This window comes from Cucurbita moschata, unplaced genomic scaffold (assembly GCF_002738365.1).
Source record: "Cucurbita moschata cultivar Rifu unplaced genomic scaffold, Cmos_1.0 Cmo_Scf00017, whole genome shotgun sequence".
In the NCBI taxonomy this organism is placed as follows: Eukaryota; Viridiplantae; Streptophyta; class Magnoliopsida; order Cucurbitales; family Cucurbitaceae; genus Cucurbita; species Cucurbita moschata.
In genome coordinates, this window is record NW_019268533.1 from 3,189,936 (window position 1) to 3,215,100 (window position 25,165).

Genomic DNA, 25,165 nt, shown 5'->3' on the forward strand with positions numbered 1-25,165 from the left:
TAACAATTAGATCAAATCTTGTGCAGGTTTGGGATCAATTAGCTTAAGTATATAATTAACTTCTGGACTTATTTGATCTTGGATCAAATGGTATGTCACAATTTGACTGAACTAATCTCATTTTTTTTATTAGAGATTCAAATCTTCTCCTGATATCGTTGAATCCAAATCCTACCACTTGAAGCTTTTGGCTATCCATTAGGAACATGCATCGAAAGACTACCGAAATCAGCATCGTGACTCACGATTGATATCGTTGATATCAGCATCATGACGCGCTGATATCGTTGATATCAGCGTCGTAACTCACAATTGATATCGTTGCATGTCGATGCCCACCTAGGAGTACTCAAAATTTCCAAGAAAGCATGTAAAACTAAAGATATAATGTAAAAGGGGGAAAAGTGCCTGCCATTATTGAATTTCATAAACCTCTTGCAAGTCAATGGTGGAAAAAAGATCCAATCAGAAACCAAGAAAAAAGGTTATCAAAGCCAGCTGATTCCCATTAGCAGCAATCAGTGACTTAAAAAATTATCTATACATTTAATCAAACTCTGTTTCTTTTACTGATGAACCACCCTGTCCCATCCTCTACCTAACAACCCTTCTGTTTCTGTGTATCTCTATAATTTTGCCTCTCAAAATCAATTCTTTAGATCTTTGTGTGAACTTTTTCCTCTGCCTCATAGGTTGAGTTAAGAGAGAAAATATCAACAGGTGCAGTAGTGTACCCGGCAATAGCGTTCTTAGCTCCACGGGTGTGTGAGCTTATGTTGTGGTCGAGATAAACGACGATGACAGTGATGTCGTCGTGGAAATGACGCCGAATCCCCTTTTCGATCTTCTTTAAGTCGGTGTATCTCATCTCCCGTTTCCTTGCTGCCTCGTGGAGGGCTGCACGAACTAATCTCTTTGCAATTCCCTGAAGGAGTCAAAGAAATGTTAGAATGTGTTTGGAGTTTGTGCTTTGTAAATGACATAAATGGGAGTTCTCTGTAACTTACTGCTCTTGGGTTCTTGGAAACTATCTCCACAGCAGCCTCATCAGTAAGTTGTTCCCAGAGGCCATCTGATGCAAAGATCAGGAATAGGTCTTGAGGTTTAAGCTCTCGAGTTAGGATTGAAGGTTCGGCAGTCATTACTGCTCGCTTCAATGGAACGGGGTTCCCGAATTGTTGGAATATTGGATCCCGGTTGAATTCGGGTTTCTTTAGATAGACGTCACCTATAGATCTTGAAACCTAGAGTTTCGAAACGGATAAGAACAGTACAAAAGAATTAAGAACTAAGATAACAAGGAAGTTAAAGACAAATTTCTTTTTTGAACGTAAAGAAAAGCAGAGTTCTCGCTACAAAGTCACAATTATCAGTTTCATAGAGAACTTGTAACGGCCCAAGTCCACTGCTAGCAGATATTGTCCTCTTTGGACTTCCCGTTTTGGGGTTCTCCTCAAGGTTGCATCTACTAGAGAGTGGTTTCCACAACCTTATAAAACATGTTTCGTTTTCCTTCCTCAACCCACGTGAGATCTCACAATACACCCCTTTAGGGCTCAGTGTTCTCGCTGAAACTCATTCCCTTCTCCAATCAATGTGGGACCCCTCGATCCATCCCCTTCGAGGCCTAGCATCCTTGTTGGCACACCACCTCGTGTCTACCCCCCTTCGTGTCTTAGCTTTTTCGCTAGCACATCGGCTGGTGTTTGGCTCTAATACTATTTGAAACGGCCCAAGCTCACCGGTAACAAATATTGTTCCTTTTAGGCTTTCCCTCAAGATTTTTAAAACGCGGCTACTAAGGAGAGATTTCCACACCCTTATAAAAGATGTTTCGTTCTTCTCTCCAACCAGTGTTGGATATCATAGAACTCAACAAGAGTTTTATTAACACAGAGGGCAAATTCATTAACAGCAAGAAAGCACCAAGATTTGTTCTATCAAAATCCAGTAACTAATAAGCTTCAAGAATGCAAAAGTTACCTGAATTATGCCTTTGATCCTCCAAACACCACGGGTATAGACAACTACATGGGAATCATCAGGATGAAGTGCTACAACCTCTTTCCTAACTTCATCTACTCCAACATTGTGATCAGTCGACAACCGTTCTGCGACTACCGGAGTTCTCTTACTCTCTGAAACTCTACGGCCAAGCACAGCTCTCGAATCCCCGAGATTCGCTACGTATAGCTTCGTATTCGAAATTGCACCTACAAGACAGCATGATCCAACTGAAGCAATCTGTGGCTTTGCAGGCAAAACCCGCTTAACCAAACGCAGAAACTCCTCTTCTGTGGCATTGAATGCCTTCTTAATAACATCCTCCGATAGCCCACCTTGTTCTGAAGCAAACTCTACAACAAAAACTTGAAAGGTAAATTCAAATGAAAATTCCCAGTGTTTCTCTTAATCCCCTCTTCTCCTTCTCACATTTTCAGAACCAGGAAAAAAGAGCCTAAAATCTACCAAAAGCACCCTACTGCCATAGGTCACCGCTAGCAGATATTGTCCTCTTTGAACTTTCCCATTCGAGCTTCCCCTTAAGATTTTTAAAACGCGTCTACTAGAGAGAAGTTTTTACACCCTTACAAGGAATACTTCGTTCCTCTCTTCAACTGCTGTGGAACCTTACAATGCCTCTACTAGAGAGAGGTTTCTATACCCTTACAAGGAATACTTCGTTCCCCTTTCCAACTGATGTGGAACCTCACAATCCAACCCACACATCCATTAGGGAGAGTTCCATACCCTTACAAGAAATGTTTCGTTCCTCTCTCCAACTGATGTGAGACCTCACAATCCACCCCTTGGGGCCAGCGTCCTCGCTGGCACATCGTCCGATGTCTAGCTCTGGTACCATTCGTAACAGTCGAAACCCATGTCTAACTCTAATATTGTCTATTTCGGCTTGTTACGTATCGTCGTCAGCCTCACGGTTTTAAAACACATTTACTAGTAGAGGTTTTCACACCTATATAAGAAATGTTTCGTTCATCTCTCTAACCAATGTGAGTTCTACTAGTAGAGGTTTTCACACCTATATAAAAAATGTTTCGTTCACCTTTCTAACCAACATGGCGTTCTACTAAGAGAGGTTTTGACACTTGTATAAGAAATGTTTCGTTCACCTCTCTAACCAACATGGCGTTCTACTAGGAGAGGTTTCGACACTTGTATAAGAAATGTTTCGTTCACCTCTCTAACCAACATGGCGTTCTACTAGGAGAGGTTTCCACATCTATATAAGAAATGTTTCGTTCACCTCTCTAACCAACGTGGCGTTCTACTAGGAGAGGTTTTGACATTTGTATAAAAAATGTTTCGTTCACCTCTCTAACCAACGTGGCGTTCTACTAGGAGAGGTTTCCACCCCTATATAAGAAATGTTTCGTTGACCTCTCTAACCAACGTGGCGTTCTACTAGGAGAGGTTTCCACACCTATATAAGAAATGTATCGTTTACCTCTCTAACCAACTTGTGATCTCACACAAACAGAATAAAAAGAGAGAGAGAGAGATAAACAAAATACACAAAAAGAGGTTTAAACAGAATCTCACTGTGCATATAAGGAAAAAGATGCTTATTCACAAAGCGAGAAGCCTCAGGGCCGCCATGGCCATCATAAACACCAACATACGTAGCAGAGGAAGACGTGAACACCTGACTCTGATCCTCAAGACAGGAATTAGCCTGCACAACAGCGATCGAATAATCACCAGAAGCATGAGCCTTCAATTCCGACTGCCACAGCAGCCCATCGCCGGCCCACCGTCCAATAAACCGCTCGAGCGGCCTACAACACGACCTCAACATCATGATATTCCGATCAAAAACAAATCAAACTCCGTTTACGACCGGAAAATCGAACGCAGAGGGAAAAATCCTTATAGAGAGAGAGAGAAGAAGAGGCAGAGTGAAGTTAAAGAGGAGAGCGAAAGTGTGAAAAGCCGAAGAGCATCGCTGAAACGGCAACCATTTTCATACTCTTAAAAGCCTAAATAAACTGTCCATTTTTTTCCCTTTATTTTCTTTCCTTTTCCCTTCGTCCTCTTTTTAATATCATTTATTGACTTTTCCACCCTCCTTTTGCTCTTTCCATCTATAAATAATATAAAATTTCATTTTCAAATTTAAATTCATATTTTAATTATAACCTCAATAATCTTACCTAACCTGTCGTCGATACCGTTACTACGAGCATGTCATTACCATTTCATAAGTAAATAAAATTTGTTAGAGAATTATATTAAAAAAAAAACGAGAAAACCACCGGAAACTGTAACACAACCGACAAATATCTTCCTCATCTGCCTCGAGTATCGACAACTTAGCTAATAACTCTCGGGTATGCAAACACATATGTAACAGTAATTATGAATGCTTAACTTGGCGGGACTTTAAATCGTTTCGTCGTTTATTTCGTCCCTCTTTGACCAAAGGAGGATGATTAACTGATTTTATTACAAGACATCAGAACTCTTAATGATGCATACGTTAGCTGTTAAAATGACATACATTTCGTGTTCTAGACAGTTTACTATTAAAAGTCAACTCTCGACCACAAGTTTGTTATACGATTTCCTCGAAGTCGAAATCAAACAAGTGTTATCTTTGCGTTTCAGTGGTAAAGCAAAATGATCAATGCTGAATTTTGTTTGAACGTTTGATGACCGAAATTCAACGAACCTATCAGTTAAAGATGAAATTAACCGTGACGATGGATTTGAATGGAAAAAAAAATCACGACCAACCTTAGACAAAGACACATGTATTTGACTTCAGGTCAGTGATGTAGTCATATATATATATATATATTTATTTATTTATTTTAAAATAATAATTAATATAGAGAATGGCAGTTTATAACCTTAAAACAAAGTAATTATTAAATAATAATATTAAGACTAAATTTTCCATTTTCAACAAAAGTTTAAAATGTTTGATTGAGTTCCTAAAATTCACTTAAATAATTAATTTGGTCTTATCTGTTTTTTCCTTTTGTATTTATCGTAATTTTAATATCATATCCAGACAGATATTATTTCTATCTAATTCTCAGTCCGATTCGAACATAGTTAACTGATAAAAGAATATATCTCGACGATAAAAGAAAAGTCATAATAACATATCTCGTGTCGGGTATCAACTTAAATATATTACGAGACGAAAAAGAATTGTAACAGCCCAAGTCTACCGTTCACAGATATTGTTTTCTTTAAGCTTTTCCTTTCGGAGGTCTGCTCAAGGTTTTAAAACCCGTCCATTAGAGAGAAGTTTTCACATCCTTGTGGAATCTCACAATCCACCTCACCCCCTTCGAGCCCAACGTCCTGCTCAAGACCCAGTGTCTGGCTAACGACAATACAAAATTGGCAAAAACGAAGAATATCTACCACCAGTGGACTTGAGCTATTATAAAATCGATATATAAAAAATAAAAATATATTTTAAAATATCATTTTAGTCCCTAATAACTTTTCTCGTTAAATTACGAGTTTAATCATCAAACTTTTAATTTAATTTTAGAAATTTAAAAATTATTTAATTCAATTTTATCGGTCAATTTTTAATTTCATGGCCAATAAATTCTTAAATTGAAAATTGAGAGAGCTCATAGATATTAATAAAATGCAGGGATCAATTAGGTATAAATTAAAAAGTTTAGGGACTTTTTAGACATTTTTAAAAGTTTAGGAACTAAATAGACACAAACTTAAAAATTCATAGACTAAACTTATAATTTAGTTATTTTTTCATCGTTGTGTGGTTGTTATCATAAAACCTCGGACTATATCGATAAAAACCTCGAATTGTAAGCGGTTGATAGTATATTAATGAATTGATACCACTGTAAGCACATGTTCGAGAATGATTTTGAAATAGTTAAAACCGTTCAAAATCTTATAAACATATTTTTAATAATTCAAAACCAAATTTGATTGTACGTTGAAGACATTTTTAAGATAGCATTTCAAGCACGTGCTAATAGCAATTGACCAGCTTGTCGGTGTCGGTGAAGACTGAAGAGGCACCTCTCAATCTCTCGAGAAGCCAGCTTTCTAAAGATTCGCATTGATATTTTTTTAAAATACAAACTGAACTAAAAAACACGAGCGTGGATGAAATTCAACGAGGGAATAGATTGTTATATTAGTATTTCATTCGCTTTATTATGGTAATTTACGATCTACCCATAAATACATCTACTAAACTTTACATTATTAGAAGGCTAATTTGGTCATTGTACAACCTTACTCAACTCGAAACTCGAAACTCAAGTCTTTAACACATTGTTCATTGTTCCATAGGCAGCTAGCCTTCTTCCGACCCCAAGGGTCAATCCCGGCTGCCGAAAACGGTGTCGGGGTTCAGGTCATCGACGCCATCGGAATCCCGAAACCAGTAGGGTCGAGAGAAGGAAGCTGCATTTGTAGGGATGTCCTTCATGACCCACTCATGGCCCGGAGGGTAGTAAATTCGAGTGCGAGAATGAGGCACCCAAGTGGGTGAGTTATAGGCCAGTGGCTCGGTCTCTGCCTCGTCTTCTCTTTGATGTGTGGCTCGTTGGCCTGTGGACGCCATTACAAGGCTGCTCAATTGGCGCCTCACTTTCCTGCCATGCAACTAATTAGCCTTCAAAAATTTTCAAATTCACCATAAACGTTCGAGTCATGTTTATCCGAGCTTGACTTAAAACGAGATTGAATTGACTTAAAAAATGTGAATAAAAAATTCCACTGAATTGAGGTCACCGGGCCTATCATATCAAAAGGGTTGTCGAAAGAGAACCCGACTACCTATTTCATTCGACGCTACGGGGCGGGAGCCTACTCAATTCAACCGACTTTTGAATAACAAGAAGGCGAATTGATCTGATTTTATCTAGGAAAAAGCCCAGTAAGCCACCAACTCGGTGCAGGTCCTGTGACCAATAACTCGACCATTCTAGCTTTATGCTTATCTAATATACTATTAATTCATTCACCCAGATAAAATAAATGTTTAAAATTTATGAAATTGAGGTCATTATCTGTAACGTTCGAGTAAAAGAGACATCAGCATGAAAGTAGTCATGAGGATATGATCTTTAAGAAATACTTAAATAATTAAAAATTACTATATATACCAATAATGTGTATTATAAAATTAAGCATGTTAAAGCTTAGAAAAATTATGTATCGAGTAAATTCAAAATTTTAGGTATGTGAGTGAAAACAAAACATCATAAAAAAACATGGTTAGCTCGTGCAGAGAGTCTTTACTTCTATAAGTTAGTTCAAGACAAATAATAACGTAGTCATGTTGTACGAGAATGTTGTGCAGACACTATTTTCATGTCTAATTCTATAAATACGACAATATTTACTAGCGGTGGGTTTGGACTGTTACATTTCATCTCATGAATATCTTTATTCATGATAATAAATTATGTCTCGGAATACACTATTTCCGTGTCTAACAACATAGCTACCAGTTCCCGACTCCAATTCACGGAATCAAACGATCTTATAGACTTTTTCGTAAGCCAGTGAAAAAAAACACTAAATTATAGTTTAAACTCAAACACGACACACGAGCGATCAACGGGTTAAAAGTTTGAATCTACCGGCTCTACGGGTCGTTGAACTATTTGAACACAAAAAAACGTCAAAAGGGAACATTAATTTACCTAAGAAACAATGCTTTTGCCTGCATAGCCATGCAAGTTCTTGCCATGCTTATGAGGGAGAAAATGAGGCAATTTTCCGGGAAAATCCAAAGCCAAACAGCTTGAATTTTCTTTCCGGGAAAATCCAATTTATAAGGGATTGTTCATGTGAATAACAATCTTTTGCCCAAATCCAACGAAAACAAGTTTATTTTTCAAAATCAAAGCTAAACCCATTAACAAGAACAGTGAAAATTTAAAGGGTTGCTTCTTTTTTTGGGAACAAAATTTTCAAAAAGGGAATGGAATGCGTTCTTGCAACGTGTGGCTCGAAAGCTTTGATTTAATGTCATCATCGGTGGATGCCTTTGTATTATGGGTGTACACGAGTTGAGTTGAGAAAGTTTTTTAGACAGAAGTTCGGGTTGGTTGAATTAGTAACCCAACCTAACCCAACCGAGCCAGATCTACGAATACTTATAACATGTTAATGTATATTATAAATTTTTGTTCGGTTCAGTTCAACCTGAAGTTTTGCCTAATGAACCTGAAACTTGAACCGAAACTATTCGAGTTCAGAAAAATTAAACCAACCCAAATCCAACCCAACTTAACTTTTATATTTTAAGTTGGGTCGGTTCGAGTTGTCGGGTTTAATGTATTTTTTTTTTTGTCATCAAAATAACCCAAAAGTATATCTATATATATATACATACATACACATATATATGTATGTGTATATGCATATTACGGTTTCGTCACATGTACTAATATATATACTCAAATATATATTTGTTTGTGAAACCGTTGTATATTACCGTACATGTTACATAAATAACTAAAATCTCATAAAACTCAAATATCAGATATTCACAGTCATGTATCACTAATATTTATTACAAACGTCAAATATTTTTAATCTTCACGACAGTCTTAAAAAGTAGGGTAGGATTGAGCAGTGAGCTCTATTTTCGAGTTGGTTGGGTTGACTCGATAAAAAAAAGTCAAACTTGTGAACTAAACCTAATTTTCGAATTGTCAAGAATCCAACAAAACTCAAACAAAAACAATAATAATAATTCAACTCGATTCTTATGATTGTTAGGAGTTCAAATGTTATTTAGCTTATCAAGTCATATAAACACTCTTATTCGTTAGAGACCCGACACGAAGAATACTGCTCGAGAATCAAAAGATTAGGTACAAAAGAGGGACAAATCAGGACATAACCAGTCAAAGGACACCTTGGGGCCCATTTCAGACCCTAAACTTTTTTAACTGTCAAAACCCATCGTCTTCGTTGTGTTCTCAATCCACAATTCCCCAAATCAACGCCCTGGGTAGAAGAAGCCTGTTAGTTACGTATACGGTGGTGGGCCCTCACCGCCGCCCCACCACCACCATTCACGCGGCGGTGCTGTCTCTCAACAACCCACCAATCAAAGCAAAGCACCCATTTCCACACTCACTGTTTTAAAACAATGTCTTCCCTCTTCTCTTTCTTCCCTGTTGCTGTTCTGTAAGTTGTTCTGCTCTTAAAGAGTTTCTTTATGGTTGGTTTCTCTATTTTTCCCTCTTTTCTTTTCCATTGACTTGACTGATCGATCACTCTGAGTCAGATTCCTCATCGATCCCATTGTCTAGTCTTTTTTTACATCTTTTTTCATCGTTTTTACCATTATTTCTCTTTTGGGTTTTCTTCAATCTCTCTGTTTTCGATTTCTTCTCTTGCAATATGGCTTCTGATCTTATCATACTCTGCTTTCTCCTTGTGGGTCTCTCTTTTTCGCCTGTAATTTCCACTAATTCTGAAGGTAAACTTTGAATCCAATTGAATGCCTATGAACCGTTTGATGTTTTGCCTCTTTGAACTTTTTTTTTTTTTTTTAACTTACTTTTGGCTTCTTGGATTGCCTGTAATTTCCTCTAATTCTGAAGGTAAACTTTGAATCCAAATGGATGCCCATGAACTGTTTGATGTTTTGCCTCTTTGAACTTTTTTTTTACTTCTTGGGTTGCCTGTAATTTCCACTAATTCTGAAGGTAAACTTTGAATCGAATTGAATGCCCATGAACTGTTTGATGTTTTGCCTCTTTGAATTTTTTTTTTAGTTTACTTTTGACTTCTGGGGTTGGTTTTTGAGTTTCTTGTTCATGGTTTGGTTGATCTTCTGGTTTCAGGAAATGCTCTACATGCTCTTAGGAGAAGGCTGTCTGATCCCACTAATGTGCTGCAGAGTTGGGACCCTACGCTGGTTAATCCTTGCACTTGGTTTCATGTTACCTGTGATTCTGAAAACCATGTGATCCGCTTGTGAGATTCTTCCTATATGGGTTTCTTCGATTGCCTGCAACATGGAACATAGTTGAAATTGAGCCTCTTTTCTCTGTGTTTTCAGGGATTTGGGAAACTCGAACATTTCTGGGACTTTGGGGCCTGAAATTGGTGACCTCCAGCATCTTCAATATCTGTATTGCTCTACATCTTCATCAATTTGTATATATGTATAGTTTTTCATGTATTTGAGCTTTGCCATGTTTGATATCCTATAAATTTTCCTGTGAGCTGACATGTTATCGTGTCTGTAATCATTCGAGATGCATGTAAAACTGGCGGAAACTAACAGAAGAGTATAAGGAATGGTGTCCTTCATAAGTTGGAAATTCTGTGGCTAAAAGAACATGTCTTGTTTTTCAATGCCTTCCAGGGAGCTCTACAGGAATGGGATAAGTGGAAAAATCCCCACTGAGATGGGTAATTTGAGAAACCTCGTAAGCATGGATTTGTACGAGAACAAATTTGAAAGAAGGATTCCAAAATCTTTCGCCAAACTCAAGTCACTTAGATTTCTGTAAGCATATCCTTCTAATTCTAACTATGAATGAAGTGTTTTGTTCATTTGTGAGATCCCTCGTCATTTAGAGAGGGAAACGAAGCATTCCTTATAAGGGTGTTGAAAGCTCTCTCTAGTAGACGCGTTTTAAAACCGTGAGGCTAACGGCGATACTTAACGGACCAAAGCGGACAATGTCTGCTAGCGGTGGGATTGGGCTGTTACATCATTTCTCTGACTATGTAATCTAATTGGGTCCAATTTGCATAAACAGACGGATGAACAACAACAAGTTAACAGGCTCGATTCCAAGGGAACTTTCATCACTCTCTAAACTCAAAATTTTGTACGTTTGATTTAGAAACAATTGCTTCGTTCTCTAGTCTTGTTCTCTCTCTACATTTTATGGAAAACTAAGGTTGTCTTTTAACTTTTCCTGCAGTGATGTCTCAAACAATGATCTCTGTGGAACAATCCCTGTCGATGGACCCTTTGCTGATTTCTCGATGGAAAGGTGACAAGCTCTTTTGATTTTTGTTCTTCTCTGATTTTCTCTGAACATATTTCATGAATAAACTTACTTCATAACTAAGATAACTGATGTTTATATTTATATATCATATGCATATCTAGATTTGTTTATATTTAAAGTTACTAAGCTTATGTTTATATACTTATAAAACAAGTTTTGATGTATGTTACTCTTGAAGTTTTGATGTATGTTAGAGTACTTATAACTAGTACCTTACTCATGTCTATTGTGATACTGAGTATCTGCTACGTGTCCTACAAGTGATGGATTGTTGAAGTATTTGAAATGTCTCGAACGGTCTCATTACCCTTGTTAAAGTATCTGTTGAGAATGTGATCAGAGTCTCACATCCTTAGATTAGGGAAGAACGTGAATATATAAGTGAAAGACAATGTGGTATGAGGTTTTTTAGAAACAAGTAGACAATATCATACGTTTGCTTTGGTATGTAGAAGCTTGTTGTTTTTAAAAAGTGATATTGGAGCCTACTCCCTACCTAGCTATGTCAGCTTGAGCGTTGAACAAACAAAGAAATGGTGAGTCTCAAAAGATGTATTCAAGGTGTGATCTGTAGTTGAGCAATATGCTCTAGTAAAGATCTTGGAGTTAACCTGAATATGGATAGATTGACTGTTTGAGGGGAGACTTGATAGTCTTTGCCTCAAGAGGAGGATTGTTGGGAATGCAACTAAAGTTCTACCTTGACTAAATTAGGAGAAGATCACAAGCATATAAATGAAGGACAGTATCTCTATTGGTACGAGACTTATTTCCAAAGTAGATAATATTATACGATTGTACAGATACGTGGAGGGTCTTGCCTCCTAACAGTATCCATATTACATATGTCACTGTTGTTGTTCTTGATTATCTGGTTGAATTTTTGGTTTTTGGGAATTTATGGCCACTCTTTTTTCTTGCTTGTCACAACGACGAATCTAACCTGGAATCCTAGAGTACACGTCCAATTGAATGACATGTTTCGTTGACCTTCTCTGTGATAACAGATTCTTGATCGATTAACTATAGTCTGTACACGTTCTCTTCTTTGCTGCAGTTATGAAAACAACAGGCTGAGTGGCCCCGAGTTGCAAGGACTTGTACCATATGACTTTGGATGCTGAACTGAGCTCGAGCTCGTCGATCCTTAGACTAAAACAGCATGGCTTGGACAGTATAAGAAGGTTCATGTCAAAATTATTGCCTCTGATAATATAGGAAGATAAGAATGTATGAGCTTCTCAACGAGAACTAACGAGAATCAATTATATCCTATAGTCGTCCAACTTTGCTAGTTCTGTTTTCCCATTTGTTGGGATGACGATTGTTCCATATCAGTTGTAGTTCAACTTCAAGCTTTCAAGTTCAAACGTGTCTAGCAGCCTTCTAAATAGACAATGCAGTCAAAACTAACCCCTTTGTGTTGCATTCACAGACAACATATCAGCACAAGTATAAACCTTTCAAGAGAACATGAACACAATTTGTACATAAATATGTTTACAACAATGTATTCTATGCAACACTTAATATCCATCAATCAAGCACCCGATCTTCGAAACCGCATGGTCTGCATGTGTTTCGACTGTGTCCGAGTTGGGGAATCTGTGGATGTTATTGGTTGGCTATATTCGGAGACGAAGGAGATTCTGAAAGAAGCCGAATCACTGACTCATCGAGAACTTCTTGCCGTGGTTGCGGCTCGACCAGGCAGTCTTCCACATCTGGAAGAGTATCTCCTTGCTGTTCTGAAATAAATTTGACCCATCCTCTGTTCTTCGCTTGTGAAAGAGAAGGGTATAGAAGAAACCCTACAGCAATTATAACCCCACTGATTAAGAATGTTTGTGCAGAAGCTAAACACATGACAAGAACAAGCAAAGCTGCAGGTGGCAAGCAAAGCATTATGGCACCAAATGTTTGCAAGGGAACTTTATAAGGTCTGTGGAGGTCTGGCTTCTTTATTCTAAGTTTTATAAAGGCAGCAAGCTCCAAAAGCATTCCTATGGAGTATAGGAAGTTGAGAAACTCGAGTATTTCTTGGAAACTCATCCATGAGAGGAAGATAACCCCAATGGCAGAGCACAGAATGCTGAAGGTGGGTGTCCCATATTTTGATCTGCAAAGTGAATGAGAGACAGTAGTTCAATAAGATCAGCTGTTGCATCCACAATGTGCCTGTAAATCAAATGGATCAAAACATTGGAAGAGTTTAAGGAGGAAGTTCACTCGCGTTTGGGTATGATGATAGGAGAAAAGGAGTTTTGGAAATGTTTGGCATAAAGTTTTGAGCTACCTAAACTCATCTTGGAAGTTTAAAGAACTCCTACGAGTCTTATAGTCTTAGGGGTTATGGAGATCCCATAGTAGAACGAGTGTCAGCGAGGACGCTAGGCCTCGAAGGAGGTGGATTGTGAGATCCCACATCAGTTGGAGAGGAGAACGAAACATTTTTTTATAAGGGTGTGGAAACCTTTCTCTAGCAAACGCGTTTTAAAAACAATGAGGGGAAGCTCGAAAGTGAAACCCAAAGAGGACAATATCTGCTAGCAGTGGGCTTGGACTGTTACAAGTTATGTCAATGTCAACTTACTAATAAAATGCATATTATTATCCCAACCCATTTGAGCTACCTATGGTTTTACGTCCATGGTGATATAAACCTTCGACCTCCCCCCTCAAAGGATTGCTATTATGACTCACTACCACTGATTCGAGCTACAAATCTCATTTGTGGGTACATCAGGTGAGATCCCACATCAATTGGAAAGGAGAACGAAGCACTCTTTATAAGGGTGTAGAAACCTCTCCCTAATAGACACGTTTTAAAAACTTTGAGAGGATGCATGAAAGGGAAAGCTCAAAAAGGACAATATCTACTGACCGTGGGTTTGAACTATTACAAGTTATGTCAATGTCAACTTACTACTAAAACACATTGTTATCCCGACCCATTTGAGCTACCTATGTTTTTACCTCCATGGTGATACAAACCTTCGACCTCCCACCCTCAAAGGATTGCTAATATGACTCGCTACTACCAATTCGAGCTACAAATCTCATTTGTGGGTACATCAGGCAAGACTATTGCTACTCAAGTTGCAAACAATACAGAACAATGAGAAGGAAACTAAACAGAACCACCAACCTTGAAGCAAACACAGAAGGAATCATGCCCATCTCACTCATCCCAAGCAGTTGATATGCATCACTACTCATTTCAGCCTCAAACAACCCCATGTTAGACATAGCAGCAGCCGCTTGAATCCACCACTTCAGCCACGCCCCACCAATCAACGCCCCAACCTCAGCAAAATACCCATCACTCCACTCACTTGAATCTGTCTCCAACGCACCAGTCCCAGCCAAAAGAGGAACCAAATAAGAACAAACCACCAAAACCACAGCTCCAAACATAGCCTTGGGGAAGGTCTTGCTAGGATTCTCAACCTCCCCAGCTAAAGTACTTGCCTTATCCCAATAGTTCAGGTTCCAAAACATACTATTGAAATAGCCCCTCCAATTCACCATACTATAATCTACAACTAGCCACTTCCTAGGCCTTATTCTGGGAATTGAAAGAATGGTCATCACTACAAAAGGACAAAGCGAAAACACAGCAAGAACAACAGCAGAAAACCCAACAATATGCAGACCACGATAGTTCAAGTAAGTTAAAGAAGCAGTGATTCCTAACAGAGCTGGAATTCGAGCAAATATATGGCTAAAAACAGGAAACGAACGCTTCAAGTAATCAAGAAACAGTACAGGATACAGAGCATTATCCATTACCCCACTGAACCATTTCCAGAAGCCCTCTTGAAACCCCCAAAACGGGCCAAAAGCTGCCGAAATCCAGACCACATATCCGCCGTTTTGGGGGAAGCTTGTGGCGAGCTCCGCCGTGACCAACGCCTCCGGAATACTCCAAATAAAGGGAAACAGTAAGAAACCTAGCAAAGCTAGAAGCGGACCACCGCCAGTGCTCACGGAATCCTCCACTCCGAAGGGTCCTCCTGAAACGTCGTAGAAAATCAAAGCGATGAGAGGAAGAATCGTTAGTTTTGGAGTAATATTAGCCCTCTCGTCGCCCATGGACAGGACAGGGCTGTTCTCAGAGATGAAGAAACACCACAAAAATCAAACGGAATTGGGAATATGAACGAGATCCGCTGGAAATTGCAGGGAAATGAACCTAAATCTGTGCTGTTCTTGGCCAATGGGAATGGGTTGAATGAATTAAGGACAAGGGAGAGAGAAATAAAGAAGAATCTCTGGGATTTTGGAATTTGTTGATTAAGGCAATCGGTTGACTTCCTCGAGGATAATTGGGAAGATCGTGGATTCACAAATGAGAAATATTATTTCTATTGGAAAAGTCCAAAACAAAGTCACTAGAGTTTGTACTAACAAACTCCATTGTTAAGATTGAAAAGTTACCATTTGAAAAAGTTACCATCGTTAAGATTCATGATTCCTAACAAACTCCGGTCTCTCCAAATTTTTGGGTAAAGGATTTTTAACTAAATAAATTTTTAGAATAAAAAATAACAATAAAAATAATTTTAAAACCATTTGCAACTACTAGCCAAATATTAGGTCAAATATAAACAACTATTAATTAATTTAATTAATTAATGCCTTTTTAGTTAATAAATTAATTAAAAAATAATTAATTTATAAGATAATAAATTTAATTTTTTTAAAAAGTAATTTTGAAATATTAATAAATATAGTATTTAATATTATAGATTAATTCATTTTTATAAATACAAATATAATTATTGTTTTAATTGAATCAAAATTATTTTAAAATTTGGAAATTATATTCAATTATTTTCGGTACCCGCTAGGGTTTCGTCTCTGATCGCCGCTATAAATACTTACTTTTCCTACTAACGATAGTTCGTCAGAAGGATTTTGCCGCTTCTTGGAATTTTTGAAGCCCTAACGAGCTCAACAGGTTTCCGTCTCGTAGGCGATTCAATCATGGGGCACTCGAACGTCTGGAACTCGCACCCTAAGAGCTATGGTCCCGGCTCTCGCACCTGGTAACTTGTTTTCCTTTTCTCTGTTTCTCTTTTGAGATGATTTCGATTTGATTTAGTTGATTTTTTCTTATCTGCTGCATCCGAATTCTTCTTTTTCTCGAAGAACGTGGTTAATTATTTGGATTACAGAGTGGAATTCGGATGTTTTGTTAATCTGATGGGGTATTTTGACTTGAGAGATGAATTATGTGATTGGTTTTTACTTTTGAGTTGGACACAGCTTGAAGTAGTAATAGTTGGAAACAAGCACAAGGACTGATTTATCTCTATACGTTCGTGCTGAAAAATATTTGTGTCGACTATAATTTGTGCCATGGTGGGCAATTAAGTGAAGTTATTGTAGAATAGTTCCCAAATGTTCTTCTATCTATTTGTACTGTCTGGTTAAATTGATTAGGCATGAGAACTTGTCTCGATTCTGGTTATGTCCATGGTCAAATCATTTTATGTGTAGGTTATTCTGGGTCATAGTTTTAATGTTGATGAAACGGTAAGGAGTTCTTAGTATTTGCTCACTTAAGCTGTCTGTGACTATTGGATGAACTAGACGGTAAGTACAGTTGGATAATGGGATGAATAAAATGATAGATAAGATGCTCCATAGGTTTCCATGATTGAGATTTAGAAATTTTGGATACATAGATACACTTGGTTGGGTTAACATTTATTTATAACAATGATATGAAGGAAAGGGTTAACATCTAATGTTGGGTTAAAATTTATTCAGAACAATGATATGAACTAAAAGGTAACAATGACTGAAAGGATTAATAAGATGCTGCATAGGTTTCCATGATTGAGAGTTATAAATTTTGGATACATAGAAACATTTGATTGGGTTTACATTTATTCAGAACAATGATATGAAGGTATCTTTTGTTTGAATTAAAATGTGGTCTCTATTTGTCTTGTCTTTCAGCCGGGTGTGCGGAAATCCTCATGGGTTGATCAGAAAGTACGGCCTTATGTGCTGCAGACAGTGCTTCCGCAGCAACGCCAAGGAAATTGGATTCATCAAGGTAAAAATTTTACATTCTTGTTTATTTTGAAGTAAATTCATATCAAGACTTTTTCAATGTCTTCTGACCCTGTTGAACCCCTCAACTCTTCTTGCAGTACCGCTAAATGGCGAAATTTTGCCTCTCCTGCCTCTCCCATTAGAGAATGTTTAATGGATAGAATATGGTTGCTGGATTTGCTTATATAAAAGAAAGAACTTTGAACTTCTGTCCCTAGTTCATTATTTCCTTGAACGTCGTGTTGATTGTTGAACTTAGGCTACCACAATGCTGACTAATTTTGAAGATTAAGTTAGTGTGTTTCATTTGTCTGAGTATTCTTGTTTTCCTCTCGTTCCTTCCTCTTTCCCCCCTAATGGTATTTGCTTTATAAAATGTGCGGATTAGAGTTGAAATCGAGTTGACCATCATAGTTTGGTCTAGCGGGAAATGGTCCATCTACCTTAAAGGACTTAGAAGAAATGAATTAAGGTCTCATGGTTACTATCTATTTGGGATTTAATATCATATACGGTTTCACTTTTATATGTACGGATTAAAGTAGAAATCGAGTTAAACCATCTCATGGTTTGGTCTAGCGGAAAAGGGTCTATCAGGTAGAAATGAATTCAAGTCATGGTCACTATGTATTTAGGTCTATTTAGGATTTAATATCATATAAGGTTTGGTCCTAATGGTATCACTTTATAAATGTACAGACTAAAGTAGAAATCGAGTTAACCATCATGGTTTGGTCTTAAGTGGAAAAGGGTCCATCTACCTGAATTTAAGTCATGGTCACTATCTATTTAGGATTTAATATTGCATAAGGTATAGCTAATGCATTGACCGAACATGTATGAAGTATAGACCTAGCCACACTACTACTGATTGGTGTGACTTCTATGATGGTACTCCAAATGGGGTCCTCCCCATTAGGCATTAATGCATGCTAAATTCAGTCTGAAACATGGTCTGGTCTGAACATATTAATTATGTTCTTGTTACTGGTAATTTGTGCATAGTTTTTAGTGATCTGTGGACCATTTATCAATTGCTTGGGCTCACCAGGGGACAGTCAACAATTTTGAAGGCTTGAAGATTCGTTCTTCGGACACTTTGTAGACCAGGCCCCTTTTCTTTTCCTCATAGCTTTGGTGAAATATTTATTTTTGTCTTGCAAATTTAAATGATTTGATTATGATATCTATAAAAGTTCATTGAATTTAAATAATAATGTAGGTAGAGGTGGATATAGGTTTTGAGATTTTAGTTCTGACTTTATGAATGAAATACTTCTGAGCAATAAATTTTCAGGAGGTTAAATGGATTTGTCAAGTGAATTTAGGGGTTGGTTGGTGACTCCGAGCAATTTGAGTAAGCTGTTGTTGTTGCCTTTTGCTTACATTTCCTTATAACACCAACTTTAGTTTTTCAAATCTTGCTTTCAAAATTCTGCCCCGTTTTCTAAAACTTTGTTCTTGAACTGGGGCTAAACGCTCAAGCATACGTCACTTGGCTATAGGCGATGCAAGAGCGAATAGACTTAACTCACTTGTTGTTGGAAATTGAGTGGCGCACAATCGCAAGTTTGCTGTCGTTGCTTGGCCGTAGACGACGCAAGAACGAATAGGCTTAACTCACTTGTTGTTGGAAATTGAGTGGCGCACAATCGCAAGTTTGCTGTCGTTGCTTGGCCGTAGGCGACGCAAGAACGAATAGGTTTAACTCACTTGTTGCTGGAAATTGAGTGTTGCACAATCGCAAGTTTGCTGCCGTTGCTTGGCCGTAGGCGACCTAAGAACCAATAGGCTTAACTCATTTGTTGCTGGAAAGTGAGTGCCGCACAATTGTAAGTTCGCTGCTGTCAAAGTGCGATTGTGATAAGTTCGCTGCCGTCAAAGTGCGATTGTCAAAATGCGATTGTGATAAGTGGTATCATTCTTCTCAAATCTTCATTATTTTTTTTTTATAAAAAAAGGTTTATCCACATCACATGTTACTTTAGTAACTAAAATCTCGGAAGTTTTAAATATAAGTCTCAGTATCAGTTACAAATATTACATATTCTTAATCTTTTTGAACGTAGAATCGGGTACGGTTACAAGTAAATTAGAACCAAATTTTTTGTTTTCCAAATGTTCGATCTAATTCAAATTGAAAAAAGAAAAAAAAAAACTCTAAATTGAAAAGATTTGTAGATTATATGTAAGTATAAAAGTAACATACCTTATAGTAATCTATTTTTGTGAAAACCTTGAAAAAGTAGTAAGTATAATGTTACAATACAAACTACTTTTAGGAAAGACATAATAATAAAGCACTAAAGTCTATGTTGTCAGAATTTTCAATGATGTAATGCAGCCACCAAGTGCAGCCATTTCCTTTTTTTTTTTTTTACCCACTCCACCACTTTTATATCTCAATCGGACCCACGTCCCGTAAAAATAGTCGAGGTTCATACAAATTGATATAGTCACTTGCAAATATTAAAAAACGAGATTAAGAATTTTTGTATTGGTGGGATAATTTAGTAAAAACACTGACACGAGTTTAGCTCTTCACCTAGTTGAGACATTTGACATCTTCAGCGATTCAATGCTAAACATGCTTAATTCTCAAATTCATTTGATTGAGCCACTAAAAAAGAAAAGTATTCTTTTACTCCGGGTAGTAATTTTTAATTTTTTTTAAGCTTTTCTTAACCATCACATCTCGTTCGGATGTGGTATTAATTCATTCATGTATCTCTTTCTTACTCAAGCATCATATACCCATCAACTTCCGCTTTTATTAGTCCCCAAACCACTTTTTTCTAGGAAAGATTTCTATCTGATAACAATGGTAACGAGAATGACCTATACCATTCAACTCTTATACCAACATGAGTTCTTTTAGCATATTTCGTTCCTACTCCCATATAGAAGAAGAAAAAATCTCAACAGGTCGCTCAACCTAGAATTGCTAAAATATATATATATATATATATATATATATATATATATATATATATATAAATAAAGTTGATTTGATAATTGAATTAGTTTTGGTACTATTCCTTAGTAACAACCCGTTGATATAAATGTTGAAAAAGTCGGGACGTTACATTCCTCACCTGCCAAAGGCTCTAAGGATTGAGAGCATAATGAGAAGTGGTTGAATTTAATGTTTGAATAATACATTGATCAAAGTTAGGAAAGAAATAATAAAATAAAATAAACAAACTCACACCAACATTTACTCACCATTACTAACTCCAACTTTCCAATCTTTTTAAAATTCTATATTTTTTCTATAAATAACTATTAAAACAACTTTTAATTTTATTATATTTTTATCCATCAAATCTTCAAATATTTTAAAACAACATCATCTAACTATTATATATATATATAGATATATATATATATTTTAATGCGTTGAATATAGCGTAGCAGAGACGGGTGGAGAATATAATTCTATCTTCGGCCCCATTTATCTAGACGGGAGAAAATGTTTCTCACTCAATCCCTCATTCCTCGTCTAAACAGAGAACTTCTTCTTATTGGACGAGTCTCAATGTTATGTCCCACATTGGTTCGGGAGGAGAACAAAACACTCTTTATAAGGGTGTGGAAACCTTCCTCTAGTAAATGCATTTTAAAGCTTTCCGGGAAAGCCCGAAAAGAAAAGCCCAAAAAAGATAGACAATATTGACAATATCTGCTAGTAGTACCCATAAAATAAAATATTGAATCATATCCAACCTGTGAATGTTTGCTAAATCCACCACGCCTAAATAGTGTGAAATGTGGAAAATGTGTAACCTATTAGAATAACGGCTTGTTTGAGAGACTAGTTTTACCAAACTTCTATTACGAAAGGCTCCGCTCAGTCCCAAAGGTTATGCAACTTGTTTTTTTAAAAAAAAAACGTCCTTGAACTTTACTCTTTGTTTAAGAAAAACCCGTACCTGCAGTTCATGGAACAGTGTAACAAATAACTGAGCTTGAACGAAACTGGGAACAAAATATATGTTCCAAGCGTTATTACCAGTCGTATCTCAATTTTCATATGAAATTCTAGCATATCTCTATTTTCGAGACAGTTTTTAAACATTTACGATAGATTAAGGATAATATCGAAACTTTTGAAATAATAAAGATATTTTTTTAAGCTAAGATTATTATTACATCGAACAAAACGTTACATAAATAATTATTAATATATAATAAAATAATGTGTTAAATGGAAGCAATGGTAGAGAGAAAGGTATTTGAGTATTAAGGTTATAATCACTTCATAAGCAAACAAAACCATTGTTAACAAACAAACCCAAAAATATTACTTTTTAACCAATTTTTATTTATTTATTTATTTATTTATTTACTATTATTATTATTGAGTATGTTTTAAGTCACATTGGGGAATGAAAATTTTTATTTTTATTTTTTTATTTTTTAACATGATTCTCTCTCATCATTTTTCTCACATTAGGGTTTTTTTTTTCTCTCTCTCTATGTCGTTTTTATATTATAAATTCGTTTGAGATTTTGATAGAGGTGTACATGGGTGGGATTGGGTTTGGTTCGAGAATTTTTTTGGATCAATGTGAAATTTTGGACGAGTTGAATGGGTGATTCGAGTAACGTGAATAGTTTATAACCTAACCCAACTTAACCCGACACAACCCAATGAGTGACTCGAACAACCTGAATAGAGTTTATTACCTAATCCAACACAACCCAATGGAAGACTCGAGCAACTTGAATAGAGTTGCAATCCAACCCAACTTAATCCGACACAGCCCAATGGGTAACTCGAGCAGTTTGAATAGAGTTTACAACCCTACCCAACTTAACCCCATACAATCCAATGGGTGATTCGAACAACCTAAACAAAGTTTATAACCTAACTCGACACAACCCAATGGATGACTCAAGAAACCTGAAAAAAGTTTATAACTCAATCCAACTTAACCCGACACAACCCAATGGGTGACTCAAGCAACCTGAATAGAGTTTACAAACCCAACTCAACTTAACCCGACACAACCCAATGGGTAACTCGAGTAACCTGAATAGAGTTTACAACCCTACCCAACTTAACCTGACACAACCCTCGATTTTTCATGTTGAGTTTGACATGTTATATTAATAACTAAAATCTCACAGTATTCAAATATCAAACATTTACAAGTCATAATGTATCACTAACATTGATTATGAATATCATATATTCTTAATTTTCATAACAATCTTAAAAGTACGGCTGAGTTGGGTTGGATTGTAACTCTATTTTCGAGTCAACTTGATTAAAACAAACGTCAACCCGCGATCCGACCCAAGTCTTTTGATTTTTTAAGAACTCAACCAAATCCAAACTCGGGGTTAGTCGGGTTATCAAGTTATATGAACAACCCTAGACTTGATTCGTTTTTGTTACGTTTCATTGAATAATATTTAAAGACAATTTTGACGACAAAACATGCTAGAACCAATCAAACAGTCAATTTTCAAGCACCCGGTTCATGGGACTAACCAAAAGAGAAAGAATGGCACAATCGAGACTTCCTTAGATATCCCTCGATAAGAGCTATTAGCTCAGTTGGATCGACATAAACACAAACGACGTAGACTCGTGAGTTTAGTCCAACATGAATTAGGGTTTTTGAAAAATATATATGAGAGAGAAAGAGAGGAGAGAGAGAGAGCTTCAAAAGCAAGAAAAAATGGGAGAAATTGAGAGGGAATGAAATGGATGTGGCATCTCTCATTAGATACCAAAAAATAACAATATTAATTAAAAAAAAAAAAGAATTTTATTAGGCCTATAAGCTTAATTAATGTATTAATTAATCTAATTAATGATTATTAAGTGCTTAAGTATATCCCATTATCTCTTTAATTTTCCACTTAAAAATTATTAATCATGACAAAAATTGAAATAATTATGATTATTTTGGAGAAGTAAAATTAGGGTTTGTTGGGTTAAATATTGGCTTTTGACTTGAAAACCCTAATCAATAAAATAATTCTAGAACTCGAACCGTCTCAGTTGAGATTGAGCTGTAAAGTTATTTGTGATAAATTAGGTTTAATTTGACATCATTGAATTTCGTACATGTTTGGTTTGGTTGAGTCACGTTATTGGGTTTAATAGCGATTTCTAATATTGTATCAAAAACTGTATATTGGATGGTTTTCTTCAACGTAACATCGAGTGTTTGAAAAATCTGGTGACTCAAACAATCTAATCAATTCAACCAAACTCGTAGTATTTGGGTTAAGTTATGAACTTATTTGAGTTAGATTTTGTTCAAATAAATCTGACCAACCTAACTCAACCCAACTCCTGTAACATCGAGTGTTCGAAAAATTTGGTGACTCAAACAATCTGATCCGCCCCAACTCATATTATTTGGGTTGAGTGATCAACTTATTTGAGTTAGATTTGGTTCAAATAAATCTAACCAACCCAAACCCAACCCAACCCAACTCCAGTAATATCGAGTGTTGAAAAGTCTGGTTGATCAACCCAACTCGTACTAATTGAGTTAGATTTGGTTCAAATAAATTTAACCAACTCAACCCAACCTAGCTCTTTGAGTTGGGTTATCATCTTATTTGAGTTGAATTTGGTTCAAATAAATCTGACCAACCCAACCCAACCCAACCTAGCTCGTACTATTTGATTTGGGTTATCAACTTATTTGAGTTAGATTTTGTTCAAATAAATCTGACCAGCTCAACCTAACCTGCTCGTAAAATTTGAGTTGGGTTATCTACTTATTTGAGTTGAATTTGGTTCAAATAAATCTGACCAACCCGACCCAACCCAACCTAGCTCGGATTATTTGATTTGGGTTATCAACTTATTTGAGTTAGATTTTGTTCAAATAAATCCGACCAACTCAACCCAACCTAGTTCGTATTTGAGCTGGGTTATCAACTTATTTGACTTAAATTTGGTTCAAATAAATGAAAAACAACATTAATTTAGTGGACCTATAGTTACTCAAATTAATTTGGATTAAACCAAATATATATACATATATATTAATTGCAATTTTAATTAATATTGAAAATAAATAAATAAATAAATATTTTGCGTAAAACAAAAATTTAAATAAATGATCTGAACAACTTAAATATCAGATCTCACCGAGGAAAACGAAACATCGTAACAATGTGAAAACCTCTCCTTAGTAGATACGTTTTAGAACATGAGATAAGTAATGGGTCAAAATGAACAATATCTGCTGAACATGAACGGTTACACTAAATCTCTCGATTAGTTAATAACTCAAATATTTTATAATTAAATCGAGTTAAATTGATTAGTTAATAATTGAGTTTAGGGTTGGTTAGGTCTAAAAAAAGATTAACCACCCTAATACGAATTTTCCAACGTGTAAATAAAATATTAAAAAAAATTATACACTATTAATTATTATTTTATATATTTAACTAGTTTGAAATTAATTTATTAATAAAGAAATTGTAATTTATATGGTTTAATTATTTATATGTAATTTATCCTATTTTTAATTTAAGTACCAATAATGCAATTTATTTAATTTTTTTAAAAATTATTACTAAATAAATATAAAACTATTGGATAGTTTAACCTTATTATAATCATATACAATATTTAAAAAAGGTATTCTCATAATTTAAATTACAAAATTGTAGGTATTTTAGAATTAAAAATAAGAGAAATTAATATATGTGCCCCAATATCATATAATATATTTATGAGCTCAATAAATATATATATATACCTACATTTATGAATTTTTATACGATCTATTAAGTTCTAAATTTTACGGAATGAATTTTAAAGCGTATTTTAAAATTTAAACCTTTTTTTATCTCGTACACGAGTTTGATGATTGAGTAAAAGATGAGTATATTAATGAATTGAAACCAGTTTTGAGCGATTTTGTAACGGCACGAGTTTACTACCAGTAGATATTGTATGCTTTGGCCCATTATATGTCGTCACCTTTAGGCTCACGGTTTTTAAACGTGTCTATTAAAGAGAGGTTTTCACACCCTTATAAAGAATGACCCAAGTCCTTGTTGGCACACTACCCGGTGTCTAGCTTTGATGCCAT

At 36.0% G+C, this 25,165-nt stretch overlaps 4 protein-coding genes across 4 annotated transcripts; 2 read left to right on the top strand and 2 right to left on the bottom strand.

Annotated features, from left to right (window-relative positions):
• Nucleotides 1-390: 390 nt before the first annotated feature.
• LOC111454882 (probable protein phosphatase 2C 63) lies at nucleotides 391-4,034 on the bottom strand. Its single transcript, XM_023096348.1, has 4 exons — nucleotides 3,562-4,034; nucleotides 1,984-2,357; nucleotides 1,008-1,244; nucleotides 391-925 (listed from the first exon to the last, which is right to left on the bottom strand). Exons 1-4 carry the CDS (start codon nucleotides 3,818-3,820, stop codon nucleotides 656-658), a joined length of 1,140 nt encoding a protein of 379 aa, XP_022952116.1. The 5' UTR covers nucleotides 3,821-4,034; the 3' UTR covers nucleotides 391-655.
• Nucleotides 4,035-9,177: 5,143 nt separating this feature from the next.
• LOC111455228 (leucine-rich repeat protein 2-like) lies at nucleotides 9,178-12,388 on the top strand. Its single transcript, XM_023096809.1, has 7 exons — nucleotides 9,178-9,466; nucleotides 9,834-9,966; nucleotides 10,052-10,123; nucleotides 10,361-10,504; nucleotides 10,761-10,832; nucleotides 10,929-11,000; nucleotides 12,076-12,388. Exons 1-7 carry the CDS (start codon nucleotides 9,388-9,390, stop codon nucleotides 12,140-12,142), a joined length of 639 nt encoding a protein of 212 aa, XP_022952577.1. The 5' UTR covers nucleotides 9,178-9,387; the 3' UTR covers nucleotides 12,143-12,388.
• A 73-nt stretch (nucleotides 12,389-12,461) lies between these two features.
• On the bottom strand, nucleotides 12,462-15,306 carry LOC111455227 (probable polyamine transporter At3g19553). Its single transcript, XM_023096808.1, has 2 exons — nucleotides 14,167-15,306; nucleotides 12,462-13,137 (listed from the first exon to the last, which is right to left on the bottom strand). Exons 1-2 carry the CDS (start codon nucleotides 15,111-15,113, stop codon nucleotides 12,633-12,635), a joined length of 1,452 nt encoding a protein of 483 aa, XP_022952576.1. The 5' UTR covers nucleotides 15,114-15,306; the 3' UTR covers nucleotides 12,462-12,632.
• A 586-nt stretch (nucleotides 15,307-15,892) lies between these two features.
• On the top strand, nucleotides 15,893-17,405 carry LOC111455229 (40S ribosomal protein S29). The gene is made up of 3 exons (XM_023096810.1): nucleotides 15,893-16,069; nucleotides 16,989-17,088; nucleotides 17,186-17,405. The coding sequence occupies exons 1-3, from the start codon at nucleotides 16,008-16,010 to the stop codon at nucleotides 17,192-17,194; spliced, it is 171 nt and encodes a 56-aa protein (XP_022952578.1). The 5' UTR covers nucleotides 15,893-16,007; the 3' UTR covers nucleotides 17,195-17,405.
• Nucleotides 17,406-25,165: the final 7,760 nt, after the last annotated feature.